The following is a 24122-nucleotide window of genomic DNA, read 5'->3' as shown; positions in this document are numbered from 1 at the left end:
ATTCACAGTTCACTGCTCAATCCTGCTTTTCTCACACGAGCTATTCTGAGCTGTGAGCCACACGGGTTGCTAAGTGACAAGCTGGCGCTGAAGGCTTGCTCTGAGCTCGAGCCCCTCTGTTGTGCTTTAAGTAATTGATGCATTCCTTTCAGAGTACCGTGCGTGCGACTTCACCGTCTGATGTGCTGCTCGTGAAAGACTTTACAACCCCAGCTACTACAGGGGGATATAGAGTATGGGTAGGCTGGCTGTCAACACCTGCTCACTACACTCCAGCAACTGATGGAGAGTGGCAGGACAGACGGACAGACTGCAGAGCTCGCTGCACCCAGTGAGGGTCGGTGCCTTGCTCACGCCCACACGCAGGAGGGGCACGCTCTGGATGTGTGCTGGAAGGTTGCACAGATTCCTCATTTGCACACAGGGAAACTGAGGTCCAGGGACGTTAGGGTGCAGGTTCCATATCTGTCCCATGGCTGATCCTATGGGATGTAAAGGAAGAGAGGAGGGAGATTACCTTCTCAGGATCCTGGTGTTTGTCCTAGGGCTGTTTTAGGGCCATTGACCATTCCCACACACTGATCTGAGCTGGCATTTAGCCTTAGACTAAGGCAGTAAATGGACTCCAAGCTCAGGCAGAGGTGTGAGGGCTAGGGTTAAGAAGCCTCTGGTACCATCTTCCTTTTTTTTTGGTTTTTCAAGACAGGATTTTTCTGTGTAGCCTTGGCTGTCCTGGACTCACTGTGTAGACCAGGCTGGCCTTGAATTCACAGTGATCCACCACCTGCCTCTGCCTCCCAAGTCCTGGGATTAAAGGCGTGTGCCACCATGCCTGGCCCATCTTCCTTTTAAAGAAGCTGTGCAGGGCTTCTGAGATGGTCCAGGAGGTAAAGGCAGCTGCAGCTAAGCCTGATGACCTGAGATCAGCCTGCCCACATGGTGCAAGGAGAGAACCAGCTCCCACAAATTGTCCTCTGACTTCCATGTGTGGCATGGCATGCACACATATACAGATGCACATATACATGCATAGGCACCCAAATAAATAAATGCAGTAAGAATTTAAAGCACAGTAAGGAAGGTGAATGTCCTGGAGGATAAACAGGTAGAGGAGGCGACCTGTGAGGCCTCTGTGCTGGGCACATCCTTCCAGCCATTTGCTATGCCTCCCAGCAGCTTTCTGGGAGAGGGCGTCTGCCATCAAACAGAGCCATTTTCATCATGAGGAGATGGGACCTTAAGTAACTAATGGGTCTTGTCCAGGAGCACACAGCTAGTATGTGGTCAATACCTCATCGAGTATGTCCATCTAAGTCCCTGGTGCTTTTCCTGCCCTCTCCTCTCTCTCTGGCCATTTAGACTGCATTGCTGTTCTTGAATTGCTCATGCTACTCGTGTGTGTGTGTGTGTGTGTGTGTGTGTGTGTGTGTGTGTGTGTGTCTGTCTGTCTGTCTGTCTGTCTGTCTGTCTGTATTATCTCTGCTAGTGCTCTCTCTTGTCATTTAAGGCTCCGCTGCAGAGCCACCGTGATGTTTTTCCTGACTTCTCCCTTCCCCAGCATGGCAGGGAGGCAGGTGGCTCCATTCCTCCCATGCTGTTTCTATTTGTGGTGCAGATTACTATACATTTGGTATTTATTTATTTAGTATCTGGCCTTCTGAAAGAAATGTGAATGACACAAGGGGGTCTGTCTCGATCACTGCAGTATCACTTTCCCCAGAACAGATCCTGGTATGCCTCCTTCTTGCAACCCCTTCCCCCAGATCAACAGTGTTGGTCCTGACTGGATTAGTGGAATTCCCTGTTAGGGTGTCAGGAGGGCCTGGGTAGGTTGAGCAATTCATTTCTTCCTTCTGAACCTTAGTTTTTAAATAAGACACACACGCATGCATGTGAGTGCATGCATGTATATATCTGTATACCTATATATCAAATATCATAACTTGGCAATTGCAGGGTCCCTTAAGCTTTAACTCTTCAGAATATGGTTCTGTCATCACCTGAAAATAATCGTTTGATGTAGAACTTCCTGATTGTGGCTATAGCCCAATGCCGCGTCTTGCAGGCTCACATCAAAAGCTTGCATTCTGCAGATGCAGTGGTACAGGGGGGTCCCTAGGCCCCTATCCCATAAAGTGGAGGACACTCTATGAGTCAGTGACATCAGGAGAAGGGCACGGCCCTGTGACTGCTGGTCATGCAGCTGCGTCTGTCCTCTGGCTTTCCAGCTGTGTGCTGCCTTTGTTCCCAAGTGTTCCTAGTTTAAAATGGTGCTACTTTTTCCCTACATTAGTGACTAGAGCTGCACTTCATCAGGTACTTAAGGGGAAACATGTGCTTTAGTTGGTTAGCATCGAGATGAATTCTGTAGCTGCTGGGGATCTTCCCTGGCTTTCTCCACTTTGAGCCTGATGATCAGTAAATCAGACCTAATGTATTGTAGAATGCTCTCCCAAGACCTACATAGGAAAGGTAGCTGGAGAAAATTCTAAGCCAAGGTGTCTCAATGATTGCAATCTCCAGATCCCAAACCTGTATCTTTGGCTCTAATCTGCAGTAAAGGCCTTCAAGGTGGGTTGCAAGGGATTAGTGGGTTCCCAGGCAGAGTGCTTGTGAATGCCTTAGGCTTCCTCCATTTGAGTGGCATGTGGCCAGGGACCTTCTGTATGTCCATGGGGGCACTCATCCTGACATCCCAGGCCTAGACACTGGTATTGCATAACTCCTAGACTACCTGGTGTAGCATGGGCTACAGCTAGGAAGACAGCCCTTAGGGTTGAAGAGCTCACAGACACGTAAGTGCCACCTTGGGCGCCCTCTAGGACACAATGGGATGTTCTGCCAGCCCACTATGGAGCCTCAGTAGAGTTCTGTATTGCGAATTCTGAGATCTTTAGGGAGGCTGAGTCTGCCCCAGTTCCTCCAAAGCCTGAGACCCTGATGTCATTTTCCTGGGGTGGAAAAGGCAGTTGCAAAAGATTCACTGCTGTTCTTGAACAAAAATAGCAGTCTAGTGTCACCTGATGTGGTCCATGGCCTGGCATGGATAGAGCTGGCCAGTCCCACAGACTAGCATTGATGGTTTCCCCGCACCCCCACCCCCACCCCCGATCAGATAAGTCTCACAGCTTTATCACAAGTGTAGCAGGGCTGGACTGCTCAGGCACTAGCCAGAGTTAGCCAGGAGAGTTGTATCAACCCCACAAGAAAGAATGCCCCGTGTTCTTCTGCACACAGTGACGTTGCCTGTGCTTTTCAAGGGGGCAGAGACCCATGAGAAGAACAGTGAGCCTGGCTTCCAGAGACAGCTTGTTCCTGTAATAAAGTAATTACAGAGCTGGCTAATTTACATCCCTAGAAAGATGCAGGGCACCGGTAGGCTGGTGTGTGTGTGTGTGTGTGTGTGTGTGTGTGTGTGTGTGTGTATGTGCTTAATTTTAAATCCTCCAGCCTCTCCCTTAATGAGGAGGTGCCTTGAAATATAACAGAACTCTGGGATTCTTCAAAGCACTCATTTTCTTGGTGCTTTCTTTCTTTAAGGGAAAGCGCGAAAGATAAATGAGGGATGGCAGCAGAAGGGGCGGGTTTCGCCTCCCCCACCCATGTCATGCAGACATTATCTGCCATAAAGCTGTCGCTGAAGGATGGAGAACCAGCTCTTGGCTGCAGTGGCCCTCAGATAATGTCAGTGCTGAGCAATGACCCAGGATTTGTTGGCACCAAGCAAGCATTTCTAGGGCTCTGGTGCCAGAATCCATAGCTGAGCCCGGGCAGCTCTCCTGCCAGGAAAATAAAAGGCACTTAGAAGCTGGTGTCCAGGAGCCCCATGGTGGTTCCTGCAGAGCTTCCTGAAGCACAGGTAGGCCTGGGAGCCCTCGTTTCTACTGAGCTCCTGGTGACTCTTTGGCCCACGGGCTATGTTTTGAACAGGAAGAATTTAGAGTCGTCAGACACTGGCTTCCGGTGTGTCTTAGTTACTTCCTTGTGGCTGTAACCAAAGACCTGACAAGAAGCAACTGAAGGGGCTGGAGAGTTGGCTCAGTGGTTAAGAGCACTGTCTGCTCTTCCAAAGATCCTGGGTTCAATTCCCAGCACCCACATGGCAGCTCACAACTGTCTGTAACTCCAAGATCTGACACCCTCATACCAATGCACATAAATAAAAAAATTGAATAAAAATATTAAAAAAAAAAAAAAGAAGAAGCAACTGAAGAGAAGAAAAAGGGTTTCTTTTTGCTCTATAGATTAAGAAAACACCATCCGTTGTGGGGAAAGCATGGTGGTGAGAGGGGCAGGAGGCTGCCTGCTCACGTGTCTCCACAGGCTAGGAAGCCCAGGCAGGGCGTGCTGACTTATTCCTTCCTTTCCCCCTTTTCATTCAGTCTGGGGCCCACCCAGCCTGTGGAATGGTATGGCACACATGCAGAGTAGATATTCCCCCCTCAGCTCTCCCTCTCTGGAGATACCCTCTTAAAACACTTCAAAGGGGTACTCCGTGAAGCTTTTCCTTAATCCAGCAACTTGATTGTTGAAATTAACCACCACGCCAGGGTCCCATCAGGTGGCTGTGGCTAAGTGGAACACAATAGGGGTAGGTGTGAGCCACGGCCATGCTACGTCGGAGAGGAGAACGCTGTGGGCATCTCCAGAGCTCTTGACCACACTAGGCTCTGCATTCTAAAAGATGGATGTCGTGCTAGAAGACCTTTATTTGGGTTTGGCATATGGTTTTGTTGGTTCTGCCACAGTAGGTTTCCAGGACCTTCTAGTGATGCTCAGGTAACACCTATGGGAAAGCAATGTGTTTGTTTACCTGCAGCTCCCCAGTGAGCAATCCGGGTGGGGTGGGGCAAAGGCAAGTTCAACACGTGAGAGCCTTGTCCAGCATGGGATATCTACCAGGGGTCTGATTTGGAGTCTGTCTACTTTAGGCTCCTTATTTCTAGCATTGTCATCGAATCCTCTGCTGCTCATCTTCTTCCGCAGGTTTTTGGATGAGAAAGAGCTGACAGGAGCGGAGCCCCACCTTCTCTGTGTGCTGGGGAACAGGGCGACGCAGCCCCAGCGGTACCCATGCCGAAGAACAGCAAGGTGACCCAGCGTGAACACAGCAACGAGCATGTCACTGAGTCAGTGGCTGATTTGCTGGCCCTCGAGGAGCCTGTGGACTATAAGCAGAGTGTACTGAATGTGGCCGGCGAGACAGGTGGCAAGCAGAAGGCGGCGGAGGAGGAGCTGGACGCAGAGGACCGGCCGGCCTGGAATAGCAAGCTGCAGTACATCCTGGCCCAGATTGGCTTTTCTGTGGGCCTTGGCAACATCTGGAGGTTCCCCTACCTGTGCCAGAAAAATGGAGGAGGTAAGAGGTACCCAGTGATTGATTAAGGGTACCCGTGATATAGGCTAGGCTGGGGTAGAAAGGAGCATGCCTTTGCAGAAGCAGAGCTGGGGTGCAGGGTTCTAGAACAAGACTCATACACACACACACACACACACACACACACACACACACACACACACACACACACACACAGAGCTGTAAAAAGGCTGGAGGCCATGATGAGAATGTGGGTTCTGTCTCCAGGCTGCCATAGTTCAGATTCCAGCCTAGCCCGTAGCCAATCAGGCTGTTGGGACCTAGTACAAGCTCCTGAAGCTCTCTGTGCCGTCAGTGCTTACTCTGCAAGTTGATCGTGGGAGTACTTCCTGCCTCCAGGATGGTAGGAAGGATTAGATTAAATGACTTTTTATATACTACAGTGTTAAAAACAACTGTTGGCTGTGAATGTCAGACACTCACGAGATACGAAGCACTGTTTTAAGCACTTAATGGATATTGGGCTCAACTGCTAGGAACTCCTAGCTGTGCATCTTGGCGCAACCAAAGCAGCCGATTCACACGGTTCATCCATCGGCTCCTCCAAGCACCCTTGTTTAAGGAGGAAGGCCGTTGTCTTTATTTTAGAGACTGTAGAACTGAGGTACACATTGGCTGGGTCATTTTTTCCAGGTCCTGAGTCATGAAAGGTTGATGCTAGTGACAGGATCCCACCTGGTGGGCCTGGGCCTAGCCTGTGCACTTTACACCACGTGGGCTGGCTGTTGACCTCTCTGCCCTCATAACACAAATGGTGCAGACCTAGGGCGAAGAGGAACTGCTGCTGCCGCTGGCCTTACGTTGCACCTGGAGGTGAATTCCTCCTGGGCATCGCGGCTTACTATAAAAGTGTCATTGGTGCTGACAAAGCACCCAGGGCAGGGAGCTATCCCTGTCTCTCCAGAGTGTGGAGGTTTATCAGAAATTTCCAGAGGCAGACATTTGAAACCATGGGAATTTTACAGAAAGTGAAGGACGTCTTAGTTAAGGTCATGTGTTGCAGGGTTTTTTTTCCCCCTCCTGTCCCCAATCTCCTGGAATAATGACTCATGGAACTCAAAATATTATTTACAAATATCTAGGCCATATAGCTAAGGCTCTTCTCTGACTAGCTCATAACTTAAAATAACCCATTTTAACTAATCTACTTTTTGCCACGAGGCTGGTTACCTGTGCTCAAGTACAATGAGTCTGTGTTCCCTTACGTCTCGCCAGCGGAATCTTACCTTTCTGCCTTCTGGATGTCCCACCTCCTATTTCCTACCTCAGCTATAGGCCGTTGTCCTCTATTGACAGAGGATGCGTCCATCCATACAATACACAAGATATTCCTTCTACACTCACGTTTTAGTTTCTTTTCTATGTGATAAAATACTCCGACTAAAAGCAGCTTCAGCAAGGAAAGGGCTTATTTGACTTATACTTCCAGGTCACAGTCCATCCATCATTGAGGGAAATCAGGGCAGGAACACAGGCAAGAACACCTCAAGAAACTATGAGGAAACACTGCTTGCTGGCTTGCTCACAGTATGATCCTTAGCCAGCTTTTTTTTATATAGCCTACATCATCTTCTCAAGGAATGGTGCTGCCCATAGCTGGCTGGGCTCTCCTAGATCAATTACTAATCAAGGCAACCAAAAACAAAACAAAACAAAACAAAACAAAAACAAAGCAAACAAACAAACTGGTTTTTTCCAGGGACCAGTCTGATCAGGGAACTCTCTCAGCTGAGACTCCCTTCTCAGGTGACTATAGTCAAGCTGATAGCCAAAGCTACCAAGGGAATCAGAGGCTGCATTTCCAAGCCCACACTTGTGTTCCTGAGAAAGCTACCAACAGGGAATGTCACAGCTCCTGAGTCTACGGGACCACCCTGCTCCAGCCTGTTGCATGGCTACAACTTTGCAGGGATTTTGACTCAGCTTCTTCCTGCCTTCCCCAAGGTACTCCTAACATTGTAGCCTTGCCCCCAATTCTGCCCCATTCAGTGAGGGGCACCCCACCTTTTTTATTGGTGACTTTTCTCATTCCTGGAACAAAATACCTGACAGGAGAAACTTGAGGGGAAGGTTTTAGTTTGTCTCAGGGTTTTTTCAGGGGCGTCAGCCCATCATGGTGGAGGTGTGAATGAGGGTCTCCGCGCCAGCACAAGCGCACTGGGGAGTGATGACAAGGCAGGCCAAGAAACAGAGAGAAATGCAGGATCAAAGGCCCACGCCAGGTCTCTCCGTCCAGGGGACATGGTCAAAGGTGAGGCACCAGAGTATGTGAGAAAGTCATATCCCACTCACCACTCTACTGTGGGGAGTGTTCTGTCCATTGGCTAGATCTGGGGAGAGACCTGGTGGCACTCAGAGGAAGGACAGCAGGTTACCAAGAAGAGACTTGATACCCTATGATCATATAGAGGGGGAGGTAATCCCCCTCAGGAACAGTCATAGGGGAGGGGAATAAGGGGAAATTGGGAGGGAGGGAAGAATGGGAGGATACAAGGGATGGGATAACCATTGAGATGTAACAAGAATAAATTAATAAAGGAGGAAAAAAAAAAAAACAAAGGCCCAGTGACCTGCCTCTGCCAGCCAGACCCCACCCCCTAAAGGTTGTACAGCAGCATTCTTGCTCTATCTGCCGGTCCCAAGAAACACCAACCCTTTATATATCTGAAGTGGCATTTTTGTAAATTAAAAGTGGGCACATATCAGCAATTTCAGATGGGTTTTGCCTAATATTTTCAGTCTGTCTCCATCAGTGGTTCTCAACTTCCTAGTGCTGCAACCCTTTAATGCAGTTCCCCGTGTTGTGGTGACCCCACCCATAAAATTATTTTTGTTGCTACTTCATAACTGTAATTTTGCTACTGTTGTGAACCATCATGTAAACATCTGTGTTCTTTTATGGTCTTGGGCGATCCTGTGAAAGGGTCATTTGACAGCAAAGCACAAAACCCACAGGTTGAGAACCACTGGTCTGCATAGATGTCAAAATAACAGCAAAAAGAGGTCAAGTGATTTGTCCAACATTTCAAAGTAGGTGGCAGATCCTGGATTCATTCCAGTCTTGATGATCTGGCCCTAGAGTCTGGTGTGAGCTCCTTTTCAATCCATATCTCAATTAACCTGGGCCAAAAATGGGCTCTTAAGCCCCAGAGATAGATAGGGTTTTCCAAAAGCAAGGTGCAGGGCATGACTAGGGTTCTTGGGAACTGCAGGGAGCCGGCCTCCTCTCTCTGTTGCTGTGCTCTGCTAAACATCCTAATGCCCCGAGTGGTGCTCCCAGCTGTGCAGTCCTCCTAAAAGACACCACAGCATCAGAAGAATCCAGAAGAGGGCGCTGCTGCATGTCCAAATGATTTCAACAATGATTGGCACATTGAAGTGCCTTTTGTTATCTACAGACTCAGCTCACCTAAGTGTCCTGGCCTTGAGCCCTCTGGCCAGACTGAACTCCATGCGGTCATGACCTACAGTCATGATTGGGATAGAAGAAACTTGGTCTGCAGGAGGCCAGGCCTCATTATTATTATTATTATTACTATCATCATCATCATCATTTTTATTATTATCATTATCATCATCGTTGTTGTTATTATTATTATTATTATTATTATTATTATTATTATTTGCCACATATCACTTTTAGAGGTGCTTCTCTGTTTGTGGGAAGAGGAGAGAGACATTTATAGGACATACCAGCATGCTCTGACACTCTGGTGCTCATCTCCTTGTACATCTTGTCCCACCCGAGGCAAAGTGAAAAAACCAGTGAGACTTTTGTTGTTGTGGTGGTGGTGGTGGTAGTGGTGGTGTCTTCTTGTTCTGTTTCTCTCCACCAAAGACCAGAAGGCTGAGTTAAAGACAGACTAGGTTCTTTAGTCCTTCCCTTCTCTGAGCATTTCATGGGGCTGCTTGTGAGTGACAGGGTGAATGAGTGTGTGTGTGTGTGTGTGTGTGTGTGTGTGTGTGTGTGTATGCCGCTCTGTGAGGTTCAGTGGGAAGCTTCTCCAAGACGGCTCTCCCCATGAGTTCCTTCAGCAGATGTGTGCTCAGGTGGCCCCTTATGGTGTGACCAACCCAGGACATGTGTATACACAAGCCTGCTGACGTTGCCCAAATGAATCCAAGGAACGTGCCTCTCACGAGGTCTCTTAGGTTGCATCTTCGCCTTCTGTTACTTTTGTATCCCTCAAAGCCCAAGTCTGGCACAGAGGAGACCCGTGGCAAACAGCTTCTGTTGCCAACTGACAGATTTTGTGTCCAGTAGAAGCCTGACCCCCAGGGTTCATCAGCAGATTGAGTATATTCCAGAGAACGGTGAGTTACAGGGGACAGGGCAGTGTCACTGGTGGCTTTTGGAGACTCCTCACTTGAGAGGCTTTCCCTGGAGGTGCTAGGTAACCCGGGAGACAGGGACCAGCAAGACAGTTTGACAGGCAGGGCCTGGCTGATAGTGTTGCTAACAGGGCCATGTTCTTGGCACAAGTCTTGGTGGGATGCACTCGACCATGTCCAGCCATCGCTTTAATTCTCCTGCTAAATGCCCTGTCACTTGGAATTGAGTTCCTGTCCGCAGCTAGGTTTAAGACAGCAAGATTAATTTGTTATCTCCAATCTTTAGCAAGATCATTCTACCCTTTATGATTCCCTTATCACGCTTTCCTGAACAACTAATTTCTCTTCCATTCCTCCCAATTAGCTGTGGATTAATGGCGATGCTGATCAGACCCTTTCCCTGGAGACTTTCCAAGCTCCGCTTCTCTGGAGTTGCTCAGTCTGCTGTGTCAGCATCTGCCCCAGATACCAGCAGGCTGGACCACAGAGTGGGTGGGGGTGGGGGTGGGGGATGGGAGTGAGTCCTTGGGAATGAGTGAGCAGGAGCCATCATATCATCTGGGTTGGTCATGGACAGGTGTCCACAGAGTACTGCGTGACAGTGTCTATGACTTGACATGATGTTCCCTGAGAGGCAACGAGGCATCTGTTTCTGGATCCAGCCCCGTGAACGGGAGGCCCTGGCATCCATATGCCCCCTCCTTTCACATCTCAAGTCAGAGAGGATCGGGGAGAAGAAAGCCTGAGTGTGTCAGCGTTGGAGAGATCACAACCCTGAGCCACACCACTCACAGAGAAGCTCCAGGCGGCCTCAGAGATGTGGCTGAGACTGTAGACATAAGATGCTACCTCTCCTGGCCACCCGTTCCCTCCCACAGTCACTGTGATGCAGACCCTACTCTAACAGCCTTTCTCTGCTCCTGGCAGGTGCCTACCTGGTGCCCTACCTGGTGCTGCTGATCATCATTGGCATCCCCCTTTTCTTTCTGGAGCTGGCTGTGGGCCAGAGGATCCGCCGTGGCAGCATTGGTGTGTGGCACTACGTGTGCCCCCGCCTGGGGGGCATCGGCTTTTCCAGCTGTATTGTGAGTCCCAGAGCTGGGGGGCTGACGCAATGTGGGAGGCAGAGGGGACGCGTTTGGATGCTGTGGAGGAGATCACTGGGTTTATAGGCCAGAGTCCTTGCCAAGACAAGGGAAGCAAGAGGGACTGTCAATAGGACTAACTGCTTACACCTGGGATCTGTGGTCACCATGGTCACCATATGTCCTAAACTGAAAGTTGATGGCACTGCCAGAAACCACATGCTACATTCACAAATGATGCAAAAGAGGGAAAAAAATGTGACATGTTCACAAGAATATCTCAGTCCCTATTAGCTGGGGACAGATGGACTGTCCCTGGTCCCCACCACTCCTTACCTTCAGCTTCGTATGAATTCCTTTACCTTTCCTTGGAAAGCGTGTTTCAAATGTATGTGGCTTAGGACCCCTTGCTGGTGTGTAAATGAACAGTTGAAATACTCAGACAGGAGGCCCGAGATTTTGGGTGACCTCATGGGGCTTGGATGGGGACTTCTAGGCTCATCTATGGCTGATGATGAACACTTGCTGAGAGCTGTATACAGGTGAGGAAGTTGAGCGTCCCTTAAAGGCCCCTACCTGACCATTCTCACACATGAGATAAAAACTGAAATCTACTCCAGGGATTCTGAAAGGACTGAGGACTCTGTCAAACCCGGTGGAAGGGTTATCCTAAGTCAGCTCGGTCCTCTTGTCAAGCCAGGCATCAGCTTTGTACAGCTTACTCTGGTCAACTACAGTGTAAATGCAGGGTTGGCCATGTGTGCACACGCAAGAGTGGGGGAACTCTCTACTTGGACTGGAAACACCACAGTTAGTGAGATGGATGCCACTCTGTGTATATCCAGCACAACTCCTCCCCCCTTTTCTCTCTGTGTGTGCACCCCACAAACGCAATGCTCCTCCACACAGGTGCTCACATGGAAGGGAAGAGCCCTTCTGCATTCACACTAACCAGCAATCTTAATTGTGTGGGATAGCCAGGCCTCTGGAAGGGACCTCTGAGCACTGGGAGCAGATACAGCTAAGTCCTGCCTATAAAAACATAGATAGGCCCTCCTATCAATATTAATTAATTAATAAACCCAGCCAAACTTAGTTGCTGTGCCTCTAGAGGTGGGCTGCTGAAAGTTTTAAAGAAAGAGTAGCATCCGAAAGAAGGGAAGACGAAGGAAAACAGTAACCACACAATCACAAAGCAGGACTGCCTAGTCCGGACCAATGCTGTGGTGTGCCTCCTTGGTCCTGGAGGGCATCTCTAATTAGAACCCCAAATCAGCAGGAAATGATGGAGAAAGGGCTTCAAATATCTTAACAGGAATTTCAGACTGGAAAGGATTAACATTTTAAGAGTTTATTGCTTAAAGGAGAAAAGTTTTAATATTCCAGGAATTCCTTTGTGGATTGCCTGAGTACCAGATGAATGGAGGAGGACAGGGAGAAGCCCACCCGCCCTTCCCCCACCCTCCACCCTCCACCCTGCCCTTTCCCCCACCCTCCCCCCTTCCCCACCTATCACCCCCTCCCTCATCCTCATTCAGGGCTGGTTTTGAGCTGCTGGGCCTTGGATGGTGTGTGGGGAGGTGTGGCTTCACCGCAGCCTCCCTGATCTTGCCCTGACCCTTGTCCTCAGGTCTGTCTCTTTGTTGGGCTGTACTACAATGTGATCATTGGGTGGAGCGTCTTCTATTTCTTCAAATCTTTCCAGTACCCTCTGCCGTGGAGTGAATGTCCCGTCATCAGGAATGGGACCCAGGCAGGCAAGTATGGCATCCCCCTGAGGAATGCAAGCTGTGGTCTCCTGCTAGCCCTGGCCCAGGAAAGAATCTAAACAGTTTAGTACTCAGAGTTGGGGTTTCATTGGTTCACTAAGTGACCTTGGAGAAACTACATCAAACCCTCGTTCTCATTTTACTTTCTTCTCCTGAGGGAATGAGCTACTGGTCTCCTTCAGGCCTGGCTCACACAGGTCTCAGGGATTCCATTTTGTTTAGTTATTATGACATACTGGGTTACTCCAATAACTTATGTCTAAACGATTTTTATCTGTGTGCAGCAGACAGCCCCACTCCACAGCTGGGAAAACTGACCCAAAGCCACTTTCCCATTCTCATATTATTTATTTAACCAGGGTTTCCAGCCTCTGTCTCGGGGCCTTCCCCCCAAGAACCTGTAGACAAATGTGACACTTCTTCTTTTTATGAGTTAGTGAACAGACATATTGATCTTGGGGTCCCCGCCAACTCTGGGTGGGAATTCAGCCATTTGACTGTGGCTTGAAGCCTCTTAGGTCCAGTCAGAGACTCGGTTCCTCAGAATCTGCTCGATCATGGCACAGCCACCTTCCACTACCCACTCGCCCACTGCTACCTGGGCGGGGGCCCACAGAGGAGCTGGCCCTTAGGGCTGGAAGGTGAGGCCTAGCTGTGGCCTTTGCTCTGGTTTCAGTGGTGGAGCCTGAGTGTGAGAAGAGCTCAGCCACTACCTACTTCTGGTATCGAGAGGCCTTGGACATCTCCAACTCCATCTCAGAGAGTGGGGGCCTCAACTGGAAGATGACGCTCTGCCTCCTGGTGGCCTGGAGCATCGTGGGCATGGCTGTAGTCAAGGGCATCCAGTCCTCTGGAAAGGTGAGCTGGGAATATGGCAGCAGGGGCTCAGAAAGCAGGCGCTCAGATCCCAAGCCCACCAAGGAAGACTAGTGGAGTGATAGGGTTGGCCTCATGGGAGCGCCAGGAGCATTGCCACTGCAGACAGCCCGAGGATGAGCTTGCTGGATCCCATCTGCCTTGGTGCTCATCGCTCAGGCCTGTTCTGCATATGTCAAGGAGAAAGCTAGAGGTATTGATCTTGGGGTCCCCGCCAACTCAGTTTACAGACAAGGAAACTGGAGTCTATACAGGGGAAGGCGCCTCATCTAATGTCGTACAGCTAGTCTGTCTGAGATGGAACTGGAGCCCTGGCTGGCTGGCTGAAGCTCTTGGTTCTTTGTCAGACTTGATGAGTAAGGAAGCTAAGTTGTAGGAAAGCTGGTCTCGCCTCAGCCACCAATCTCCTCCCTCTCTTGAGGCCAAAATAGTAGCTGACACTTCATGGCATTTGTCAGAACTGTCACGTCTGCGCATCCTTGCTTCTCACCAACGTTGTGAGTTAAGAATATTACCGCCCTTTAGAGATGAGGAGATGGAGACATACTAACATTAAGTAGGTAGCCTGAGGCCCCGGGATTGGCCGATGGTAGTGGCAGGGTCAGTACTAGCTCAGAGGGCACCTTCTCAGCCTTTCTGCTGCCCTCTCTTTTACATCCCCAGGATTTGTGTCACTACTGCTGGGGGGTCCACTCCACAAGCAAATTCTTTGCTCATGGTGCTGTACCAGGGCTGTAGAAAGGTACATGACATATATCAGCTAGCAACTGACAGGTCAGGGTCAGGATCCCTAGAGGCTGGGCCCTTTTGCTGATGGGCTCTGCTGGGGAACAGTGTCAAGACCTCCTGGATGCCTTTTGCTATAGGACCCCTAAGGATGGAGGACATCCTGGGAAAATGAGAAGGGAGAGCATAGGGTTTCCTCACCCCGTCACAGGCCTTAGGAGCGGAGGCCTAATAGTTCATTCCTGCCAGCCCTTGAAAGGCAGAGCTGCCCCAGGCACAGCCATGCTGACTCCAGCCTGTTCTGCTCCTGCCTGGGCCCAGGGCCAGATGGATGGTGGGTTTGGCTCAGTGCCTGGGGGCTCCAGGCTCTGAGTTCTGCTGCCTAATATCAGAGGAGAATCCTGGGGCCCAGCTGTGAGCAGGGAAGAAGGGTGCCTGCTGTAGGAGGGGCTGGCCTGACAGGGGCCTTTGTCTTCTCTGCAGGTAATGTATTTCAGCTCCCTCTTTCCTTATGTGGTGTTGGCCTGCTTCCTGGTCCGGGGGCTGCTGCTGCGAGGGGCGGTCGATGGCATCCTGCACATGTTCACTCCTAAGGTACGTGTTTGCGGCTCCCACACGCGGTAGGGGGTGGGGTGGGGGAGGAGGGGGGTTCCTGGAAGATCTACTGGGCCTGGTCAACTTCATGTAGTTCCACACCTAAACCTATTGTGCGTCAGGTGTTTTGTCAGCTCCTGTGGAAGGGGCCTTAGGCTCTGTCCTCATGTTTCAAGGAGGGCAAATATATATATATATTACAATATAACCAAATGATATCAATTTGAGTAAAATCAGAAGAGGCTCCAAGAGAGAGGTGGCATCTAAAATGAGCCTTGCAGAGCAGGAAGGGCTTTGGTGAGTACCAGTACGATTTATTAATCAAAGGAAACCACCTGAGCGAGGATGTGGGAAAGCACCAGGCACGCCTGCAGCAATGGCACAGGCAGATTCCACTGGAATCTGAGGGAAGGGCTTCATTCATTCATTCCTCATTCATTTGAGGGGTGGCTTCATTTCATGGATCTATAACAACAGGAGACAAGATGAAGTCCTCTAGGAATCCCAATTGTACCCAAATTAAGGGAACAGGGAGCTCACTCGGGTTCCCCCTTGATCCCATCAATATAGCATGTGAAGGGGTTTCACAAAAATCTTTGTTTATAGAGGTTTTGGCTGAGAAGCAGGTGTCCTAAAGATGTACGCCCAGTTTTCGGGAAGGTGGTCTGTCCCCACCTGAGGGCCATGGCCATTTAGACCACTGGGCATAGATATGGGAGTCAGGTCACTGAAAAATAATAATTTATTTTGGGTTTTTTTTTTGAGACAAAGTCTCTCTGTGTTAGCCTTGGCTGTCCTGGAGTCACTTTGTAGACCAGACTGGCCTCGAACTCACGTCGATCCGCCTGCCTCTGCCTCCCGAGTGCTGGGATTACAGGCATGCACCACCACGTCCGGCTGAAAAATAATAATTTTAAATTGCCCTAAACAATGTTATCAGTGCCTCCAGCAGGTGGGGCTAAGAGTCTCACCCCTCAGTCCCCCTGATAAAGTAGCAGCCAAAAGGGGCTTGCTAAGACTCTCTAGCTCATGAGCTCCAGGTAAGACTGGTCCAGACCAGCCTAAACCTCAGGGTCCGATAGTGCCACCATACATATGTATATACAAATGCGCATACACACTCCCTTACACAAGTAGTTCACACTGAGTGATACAGAAGACTCCAGATTCTGTGGAGTTTGAAGTCCCCAGGTCCCTTTGGCTCTTCTGCCCTGCTGTTGTGAGTGGGCTGTGGTGTGTGGAGTATGAACATGGTTAGTGCCTACATTACCCATAACTACACAAACTGGCCCTAAGCATCCTTGGCCTTAACCAAGATCTGTACAGACATACTCACAAGGACTCACCTAAAGCAAACGATCGGGATGTAAACACATGGTATCTAATGGATAACCAGCCTGTTTCCCCTGGGGTAATGGAGAAGAAAGCCGTCAGTCTACGAATTACTTCAGCAGCCGCTCTAGAGTCACGCTCAATCTCAAGTGTCTGCTTGCACTTCACTGAGTATATGATTGTATGCCCTGGTGATGCACATGAACGTGGAGCCTCACAAACGTCTCCCAATAGGCTGCTGCTGGAGTTCATTGGTATGAAGACCCAAAAGCAAATGGCATAGCCTCACTGGGCTTGGCCACTAGTCCCAGCACACACAGTACCTCAATTCACCTCACTGGATTCAGACACCCATTACAAAGTCTCTTTAATTCTGAAATATCTGAAGCTTATAATTATGTATCTAGTAATATGGTAGACATTTTTAAAAGATTTATTTTACATATATGAGTGCTCTGTCTGTATGTACTCCGGAATGCCAGTATAGATGATTGTAAGCCACCACGTGGTTGCTGGGAATCGAACTCAGAACCTCTGGAAGAGCAGATAGTGCCCTTAACCACTGAGCCATCTCTCCAGCCCTATTATAGACATTCTTAAGAAGTAAGATATTACAGATGCCAACAAAGTGCCTTTGCCATGCTCTCTGATGTTGCAGCTCCTTCCTTTCTCAAAAGCAGCTACTGGCATCTGCTCTTGCTGCTGTGACAAAAACCTCAGACTAAGTAATTTATAAGCAGAGTTGTCGCTCACAGTTCTAGAGCTGGGAAGGTTAAGGTGAAGGCAGCAGAAGACTCCATGGTGAAAGGGCTAAGGAGCCAGCCTGAGCCTCTTCTATAAATTCCATCCACAGGAGTGGATTCCTCGTGACTTAGTCACTTCCAGGGAACCACTCCTGAATATTAGGTTCCAACTGGGGGTTATAGAAACTACTACTTTGAATTTGAGGCTTATCCTGCTAATGCATTCTTTGAGATGTCACACATAGACATATTTCCACAAACAGTGCATGTCATTTCCATGTATTCTTAAAGTTTACAGTTGCGTTCCCAAGTATCCTTCTGCGCCTTGCTTTTGATTTTGCACGGCATGATTCTTTTTGTTGTACTTATACTGATACGTAGGGCTCTAGTGCATCGACTTCAGTGTGGTATAATAGTCAACCACAAAACTAAACTAAAATACATGTAGTTGTTCTCTATTTGATGGCCGTTTGCTTCCAGTTTTACCATGCTGGTAATGTTATGTTCTGGTCACCTTTCTTGTTGCTGTGATACATAGTATGACCAAAAACAACTTGAGGAGGATAGGGTTGACTTCATCCTACTCAGTCCATCCAAGTCACAGTCCGTCATTGAGGAAAAGTCAGAGCAGAGACTCAGGCGGGAGCAGTGAAGGAGTGCTGCTTACTGGCTCGCTCTCAGGTTCATGGTGAGCTCGCCTTTTTATATAGCCCGGATCTGTCTGCTTGGGGATGGTGCTGCCCACAGTGGTCTGGACTCTTCTACAACAAGCATTAGTCAAGATAGTATCTTACAACAAGTCTACAGGATAATCTGATGTGGGCTGCTCCTCAGTTAAGAGTCCGTCTTCCTAGTTGAGTTGACAGTAAAAACTAAGCCAGCACAGGCGAAAATCAACATCACCACGCAAGTCTTCGTACAAGTTTCTCTAGGATAACATAGTAAATATAGAAACTGCTGTCTCAAAGGGTATGCATATCTTCAGCCCAAGTACTTCCTAAGTGGTTGTGTCCATGAATACTCACACGAGGTATATAACTCTCAGTCAATCCGAGTTTGCCAGGCTTCATTTTTTTCCCCCATCAAATAGATGCATAAAGCGTATGTACTCATTGAACAACAGGAGCGTCTTCTTTCTCAAATCATTTCCTGAATGCTCCAGAAGCCATGTGAATCTATCTTGGCATTTGTAGTGGCCAGATTCTTCTGAGGTTAAAAAAAAAAAAAAAAAAAACAACTCAAAACTAGAAGACCTTATAGGAGCAAAATCCCCAAGAACCAATGTGGTGCAGCCCATGGATCATTTGACTAATTTGTCTCCTCCAGGTCAAACCTTTCTGACCCATCTTGACATTGTGTCCACTAAGCAGTTTTATGGCCCTTGACTCTGGAGGATTGCATTGAGCCAGGAGGGGTGGCTGAGAAGAGTGGCGCTCTCGACCATCAAGTGCTCCCCGGCAGCCTGTGCTCTTGTTTGCCTGGAGTGAGGTTTCTGTTAACACATACTAACTTGATCTCAGAAACAGCCATGTAGCAGTCAGTACAGGATGAGGACCATTGCAGGGAGGTGGCTGTTTTAGCGCATATGAGGTAAAACATGGGTCTCTGGGACCATGATATGAGGATCTCTAGGGCCATTTAAAGTTCTTGGTCCCATAGAGTACCAGGTCATTGCCTAGAGCTGCCCAGGAAATTAGCACTGTTTCATTAATATAGGCTACAATATTAATAACATCCCAAAAGGTCACGCCATTTGGCACCGTGAACAGAGTATAAGGAAACTTTGATCAGGGCATCTCAGACTCTTCCCAGACTGTGCTACATGATATAAGAGGTCTCCCTCCTCTGACTTCTTCCAACATCATAAATTATCCGGGCTATAGCAGAGAGCTAGTGGATCTATCAACTGCTGTGTGACCAGGATGCTGTGACAACTCACTAGTGCCTCAGAAGGGATAGTAACTGGTGCCAATGGCTACTGAACTCTTTGAAATTCCCAGACAGTTTTCCCTTATCACATCCTTCACCCAATTACAAAGCCAGGTCATGATAAGGTGCCATGTAATTCTTGTGTGAGTTACAGAGAGTTTTCCAACTATACACACTCTGAGAGAGTCAGACTTATACACACCCATGTCCTCTGACCCAGTGATTTCACCTGCAGGTATTTCCACTACAAATGTGGTCATAGATAAGCAAACTGCTCAGTATTCCATATTGGTTGCCACAGCATTCATTTTAGTAGCAAGAGACTGACGTGCTCCAAATGCCCAAGTGCTAATCACTTGTGTTTGCATTCCTCCAGCAAAGGCTCACTGGAAGCCAAACACTGTTCTAAGACCAAGATCCGTGAATACAGCAGACAAATTTTCCAGCCCTCAGAATGAAGGATATAAGTTAAGATGCAGCACTGTTACTGGCCAGGGTGGCCGAGGGGAAGGGTAGAGCAGAGATTTGGGGGTTTCTAGGGAGATACATTTTCACACACTTTTCCTCTGTGTGAACTCTGGCCCGAGGGAGGTTCTGGCGTGAGAAATGAAACGATATGGTCACCCTGAGCCCCTTAGAAGACTGCCATAGAGAGCCCAAGAGGAGAACAGGGAGATTTGCTTATGAGGATCCCTGGGTGACAGACAACTGTGAGCCAAGTGGTGTGAGTGTGAAGTCACGGTCCATTTGGGAACAGTGGACAAGCATGGCCCTAAAAACCATCTGGTAAATAAGGCTCACAAGTGGGCGTGGCCTCAGTAGCATGGCCACCCCTAGCTCTCAGCAATCTGATGATGCAGCTTTTTGCACAGGAGCATCCTGAGAGCACATGTCTGTGAGGTCGTTAAGCAGTTGTGTTACACTCCTCACATATGTCAACTTGCTTTAAAAATCTCCTAATGGCCTTCAGGGTAAGTGTTCTTATTATTGCTATTTCCCAAAAAATGCTATTGCATTATTAACTGTGGAGTGAGGCTGTGAGTAGACAGAGTGGGGCAGCTTGCTAGGCACTCTGGGATCTCAGGAAGAACATGGAGGAAGTATTCTCAGTGACAGCAAGGTGGTGTGATGCATGGAGTGTGGGAGAAATATACGCAACATATGTCTGTGTATGTTGTACGACGGGGTGTATATCTCATGTGCTGGTATCTGTGTGAACCTCGCTGGAAGGGTACTCAGGAAGCCAGTATCATGGTCACGTGTGTCTGCGGGAGGAAACTGGACTTCTGGGGTCGAGAGGTAAAACAATGGAGCCCAAAGGACCAAGAGTGTATGCTAACTCCTAGAGAAAAAGCCGAGAGGTCCCTGAAAGTTTCAAGGACTCAAGAAAAGGGTTTGGTTGGGGGGAACTTCTTGACTCCCATTTGAGCAAAGATCTCTGATCCAAAAGACGCCCAGCCTTGTGATCTGTAACCAAGCCCATCACCCAGCTGCCACTGGGGAGATTCCTCGTCTCTTGGGGCCTATGTTCATAGCTGCAAGATAGGGTGTGCAGTGACACCCCTGCACAGAGCCGCCAGCAGATCTCACGGGACTGCTCCTGGCAAGTGGGGAACACATGGCAAGCACAGGCTATTATTGTCCTTGTCCCTTGTGAAGGTGACACTGTTCTCAGGCAGCAGGGAAACTCTGCACTCCAGTGCCATCTGGTGTCTTGTGCTCAGTCTGGCTCTGAAGCAAGGTGCTAGAGAAGTACTGAGAAGCTAGGGTGTGTGCTGCTGTCACGTGTGTGCTACTGTCATTCGCCACTCAGGCCAGTGCTCAGCAGCTGCTTGTGCATTCAGGAAGTGTCTCCTATGCTGAAAAACACCTTGTTCCCTTGGCAGGAAGTGACTTAGTCACTATGCCAAAGAAACGGCAGGAAGCCAATGCTATATCACACTGGGTGGGCGCCCGGGAGGGAACGGTCTTCTCTCCAGAGGAGAAAATCCCTTCCTACCTTTCCTAGTCTTATCTCAACGTTTGGAAGGGACAGGGACATGGGGCATCCTGTCTAGATAGTGATTGACCTCTGTTGACACTTCCCGACATCACTTACTACTACCCCATGAAGCCTGACGCAAATCTCCTTTAAAATCAGGTAGCATCAGGCATTTCATACCGAAGCTCCCTGACTCAGTTCACCTCCATTTTAGCTTTGGGTATTTGCTCAGCTCCAGCAGCAAACATGTCCCATTTAAGCTGTGGACCAGAAGCCAGAGTACAGGAGAACACGCACACAGGGCGATCTCCCGTCCAAGGGCGAGCTTCAGCTTTGGGCGATTTTATGGGGCTTCAAAGCTCAATCCGTAGCTATCAGTCTGCTTCAGAATCATCTAAGGCGGGGGTTGGGGGCTGGGGGTGGGGTGGGGGGATTTAGAAGAACGAGAGTGATGGTTTCTGGGTAATGGCCATAGTAGGGGCTTGCTACACCACCCTTCTCTACTTTTTGTTCATTTTATAATAAACAGGCCATATTTAAAAATAATAACGATAGCTATGATCTTAACAAAGAAACAATTGTTTCTAACCACAATCATCATGTATACCTCAGTCCTGCCCTGTCCTTTGAGATGTCCCTCAAGCTCCTGGGCTGTCTCCCCTGGGATAGCTGCTTTCATTAAAGACATTTGGTGGGGCTAGACATATACCCACATTCTTGCTTTAGATTTAGGGGATGATGAGAATCCTAAGGAAGTCCTATGTTTGCGTCTCAGAGATAGATGAAACCGTCGCACTGGACACCAGGACACACCAGTGAAGACCAGAACACCTTCAAAGTACACGCAATCCCTCAGCCCGTTTCTGGAGCCTCTTGGAGAATCATTGAAAATTTGTCATCTGAGGAGACATGGAAATCGGGGTTGGGGTGGGGTTAGAAGGGTCCTTTCTCAGAAGTGAATGGCTGTGTGTTTCTCTCTCTCATTTTCTCTAATCTCTACTTTTCTCTCAGGCCTAGTAGAGACCCCTATTTCCTAATGCCTGGAAAAAAAAAAGTTGTGTTGCATTGCTTTGGTTCCTGTAGGAAAAGAACCTGCACAGACACAAAGCTATTTATAGTCTTTATTGAGTCCTTTGGTGTGAAGAATCATATTGTGTTGCTGAAACCCTGAAGTGTTTGACTACAGGTGCTGCCCTGAGCCTTGCGGGGGGGGGGGGGGGGGGGGGAGGGGAGGGGGGGGAGGGATTGGGGAGTGTTACTGTTTTACAATAGAAGCAAAAGCCCCAAGTCCAAACCCAGTTTGGCCCCAAGGTTTTACATAGGCACCCTGGGCCTGGGTTTCTTCTGCAACAAACAAACAAAAACAAACAAACCAATTTCATCCTACGTCAAAAGCCAGGTCTCAGGGTTAGAGCTCAGAAGTAGAGCAGGATCCTAGCAAGCAGGAGGAGGCCCTGAGGCCCAACCCTCATGCCCCTCCTCCACAACAGCAAAAGCCCCTCCCCCACCCGCCCACCCGGGGACGTGATGGACACACAATAAGAGCATGAGTTCTCCGCAGGCCTGAAGTCTGCAGTGAGATCCTTTCTCATAAGAAACAACAGCAGAAAGCCGACCTTACCCGTGCCAGCCTACAGCAGTGCAGGAAATCCCTTCTCTGGTTCTCCGACCCACCTACCGTTTAACAGCTGACCGTCTACCCTTCAGCATCCTTGGTTGCCTCTTGCTTTTCAGGGAAAGCTGGCCTATCAAGTCAAGCTCCCCTCAAGTGACAGGTACAGACCTGCTTGCACCTGTCCTGTCCGTCTCCCTCTTCCATTTCTAACAAGTAGTTCAGAGAGCTCTTGTGGGAGAAGCCCCACTCCCTGTTCCTACACCCCTGCCCTCCACTAGGTTTTTGGTTGGCTTTTTTTTGTTTTGTTTTGTTTTGTTTTTTTGTTTTGTTTTTTTAAACCCAATCATCAAGCCATAGTGCCTGAAACAGAACAAAACAAAACTACAATACAGAAAAGCGACAATAGTAACAACACCAATTTCACAGATTTTTCCTGATAATAGCCTCTCTGCTACCCTCCAAGGACTAGCTTACATGTGTGGACTCTACCCTCCCTCCACCTGGCTCCAGGGCCTCTGGATCCCTGAACAGCTCAACCCACCTGTGACCTCCTGACTGCTGACTTCCGTGATCTGTCACTTGGACACTGACCTTCCTTCCCTCTACCATGAACTGTCCCCTGGGTGTCCCCCTTATGCCTCTCCTGCTCCCTTTGAGATGACTTGCTCTTCCCCACATGGAACTTGAGAGATGGATTCGGCCCAGGCTCTGCCCTTATCTCACTCTCTAGCAATAGCTTTACTTTTACACAGGGACCCATGCCAATCACAACCTCTGTCTCCAGCTGTGCTCTCTGCAGTAGGCCTGTGCTCTTCTGTCCAGCTCTCTATTTGCCTTCTCCCAGCACATTAAGCTTGACCTCTCTAAAACTGCTATCAGGGCCTGCTCTGCCCAGCCTCATGGACCTACCTCTCTCCCCATCCCCTCCCTGGCCCAAGCCTCATTTCCAGGCAAGCCACAAACATGGCCTCCCAGTCTCATATACCTGTCTCTTAGGCCTTCATTTCTCCCTCTTAAATCTCTCAGCACCATCTGGCCACAGGCAGAGCCACTACCACAGGCCACTTCGACCTTCAGAAGGTATTTCCTTGCAGCTTCCTGGCTACATGCACCAGTTATTTTGGGGAATGCAGGTCTAATAGTGGCCTTCTTTCTTCAGTCCCTTAGTGTCTCCTGGATCAAGTGCTTTCTTAGGATGAATACAAAGATTTCTACAGGCCTTTGACTCTTTGGGTTCTCTCAGCAACACTTGTACTACCCTTCCTGCACTATTCCACCTACACTGCCTCAACTGCACTGCCTCACATGCACTATCCCACCTGCACTGCCTCACCTGCACCATCCCACCTGCGCTATCCCACCTACATTGCCCCACCTGCACCACCTCACTTGCACCATCCCACCTGCACTATCCCACCTGCACTGCCTCACCTGCACCATCCCACCTGTGCTACCTCACCTGCACTTTCTCACCTACACTGCCCCACCTGCACTGCCTCACCTGTACCATCCCACCTGCACTATCCCACTTGTACTGCCCCACCTGCACTGCCCCACCTGCACTATCCCACCTGCACTGCCTCATCTTCCCAAACACACCTGCTTATCTGTACTGTCTTATAAGAACCATCTTACCTGCATCAGTGTTATCTGCATCACCTCTCCTGCCTACACCATCCCACCTGTACCACCCCACTTGCTCACCTCACCTGCACCCCTACCTGCTCCAACACATTTCTACCACTTCAGCAGTCCAGCTGTAC

General features: G+C 49.1%; 1 protein-coding gene across 3 annotated transcripts in view; it reads left to right on the top strand.

The window, feature by feature from the left end:
• Positions 1-24122, top strand: part of SLC6A17 (solute carrier family 6 member 17) — a 46442-nt gene that overhangs the window by 11615 nt on the left and 10705 nt on the right. For all 3 annotated transcript variants that reach the window (XM_084756196.1, XM_084756198.1, XM_084756197.1), the window contains exons 2-6: positions 4987-5359; positions 10637-10794; positions 12425-12551; positions 13240-13421; positions 14649-14759. In XM_084756196.1, the coding sequence (XP_084612322.1) occupies positions 5074-5359; positions 10637-10794; positions 12425-12551; positions 13240-13421; positions 14649-14759 (864 nt within the window). In that variant the 5' untranslated portion in view covers positions 4987-5073. The remainder of the gene's footprint in view (positions 1-4986; positions 5360-10636; positions 10795-12424; positions 12552-13239; positions 13422-14648; positions 14760-24122) is intronic.

The sequence above is a fragment of the Acomys minous genome (assembly GCF_964271855.1).
Source record: "Acomys minous genome assembly, chromosome: 14".
NCBI classification, from domain to species: Eukaryota; Metazoa; Chordata; class Mammalia; order Rodentia; family Muridae; genus Acomys; species Acomys minous.
The sequence above is the reverse complement of the archived record's forward strand: the minus strand, read 5'-3'. Positions and strand labels throughout refer to the sequence as shown.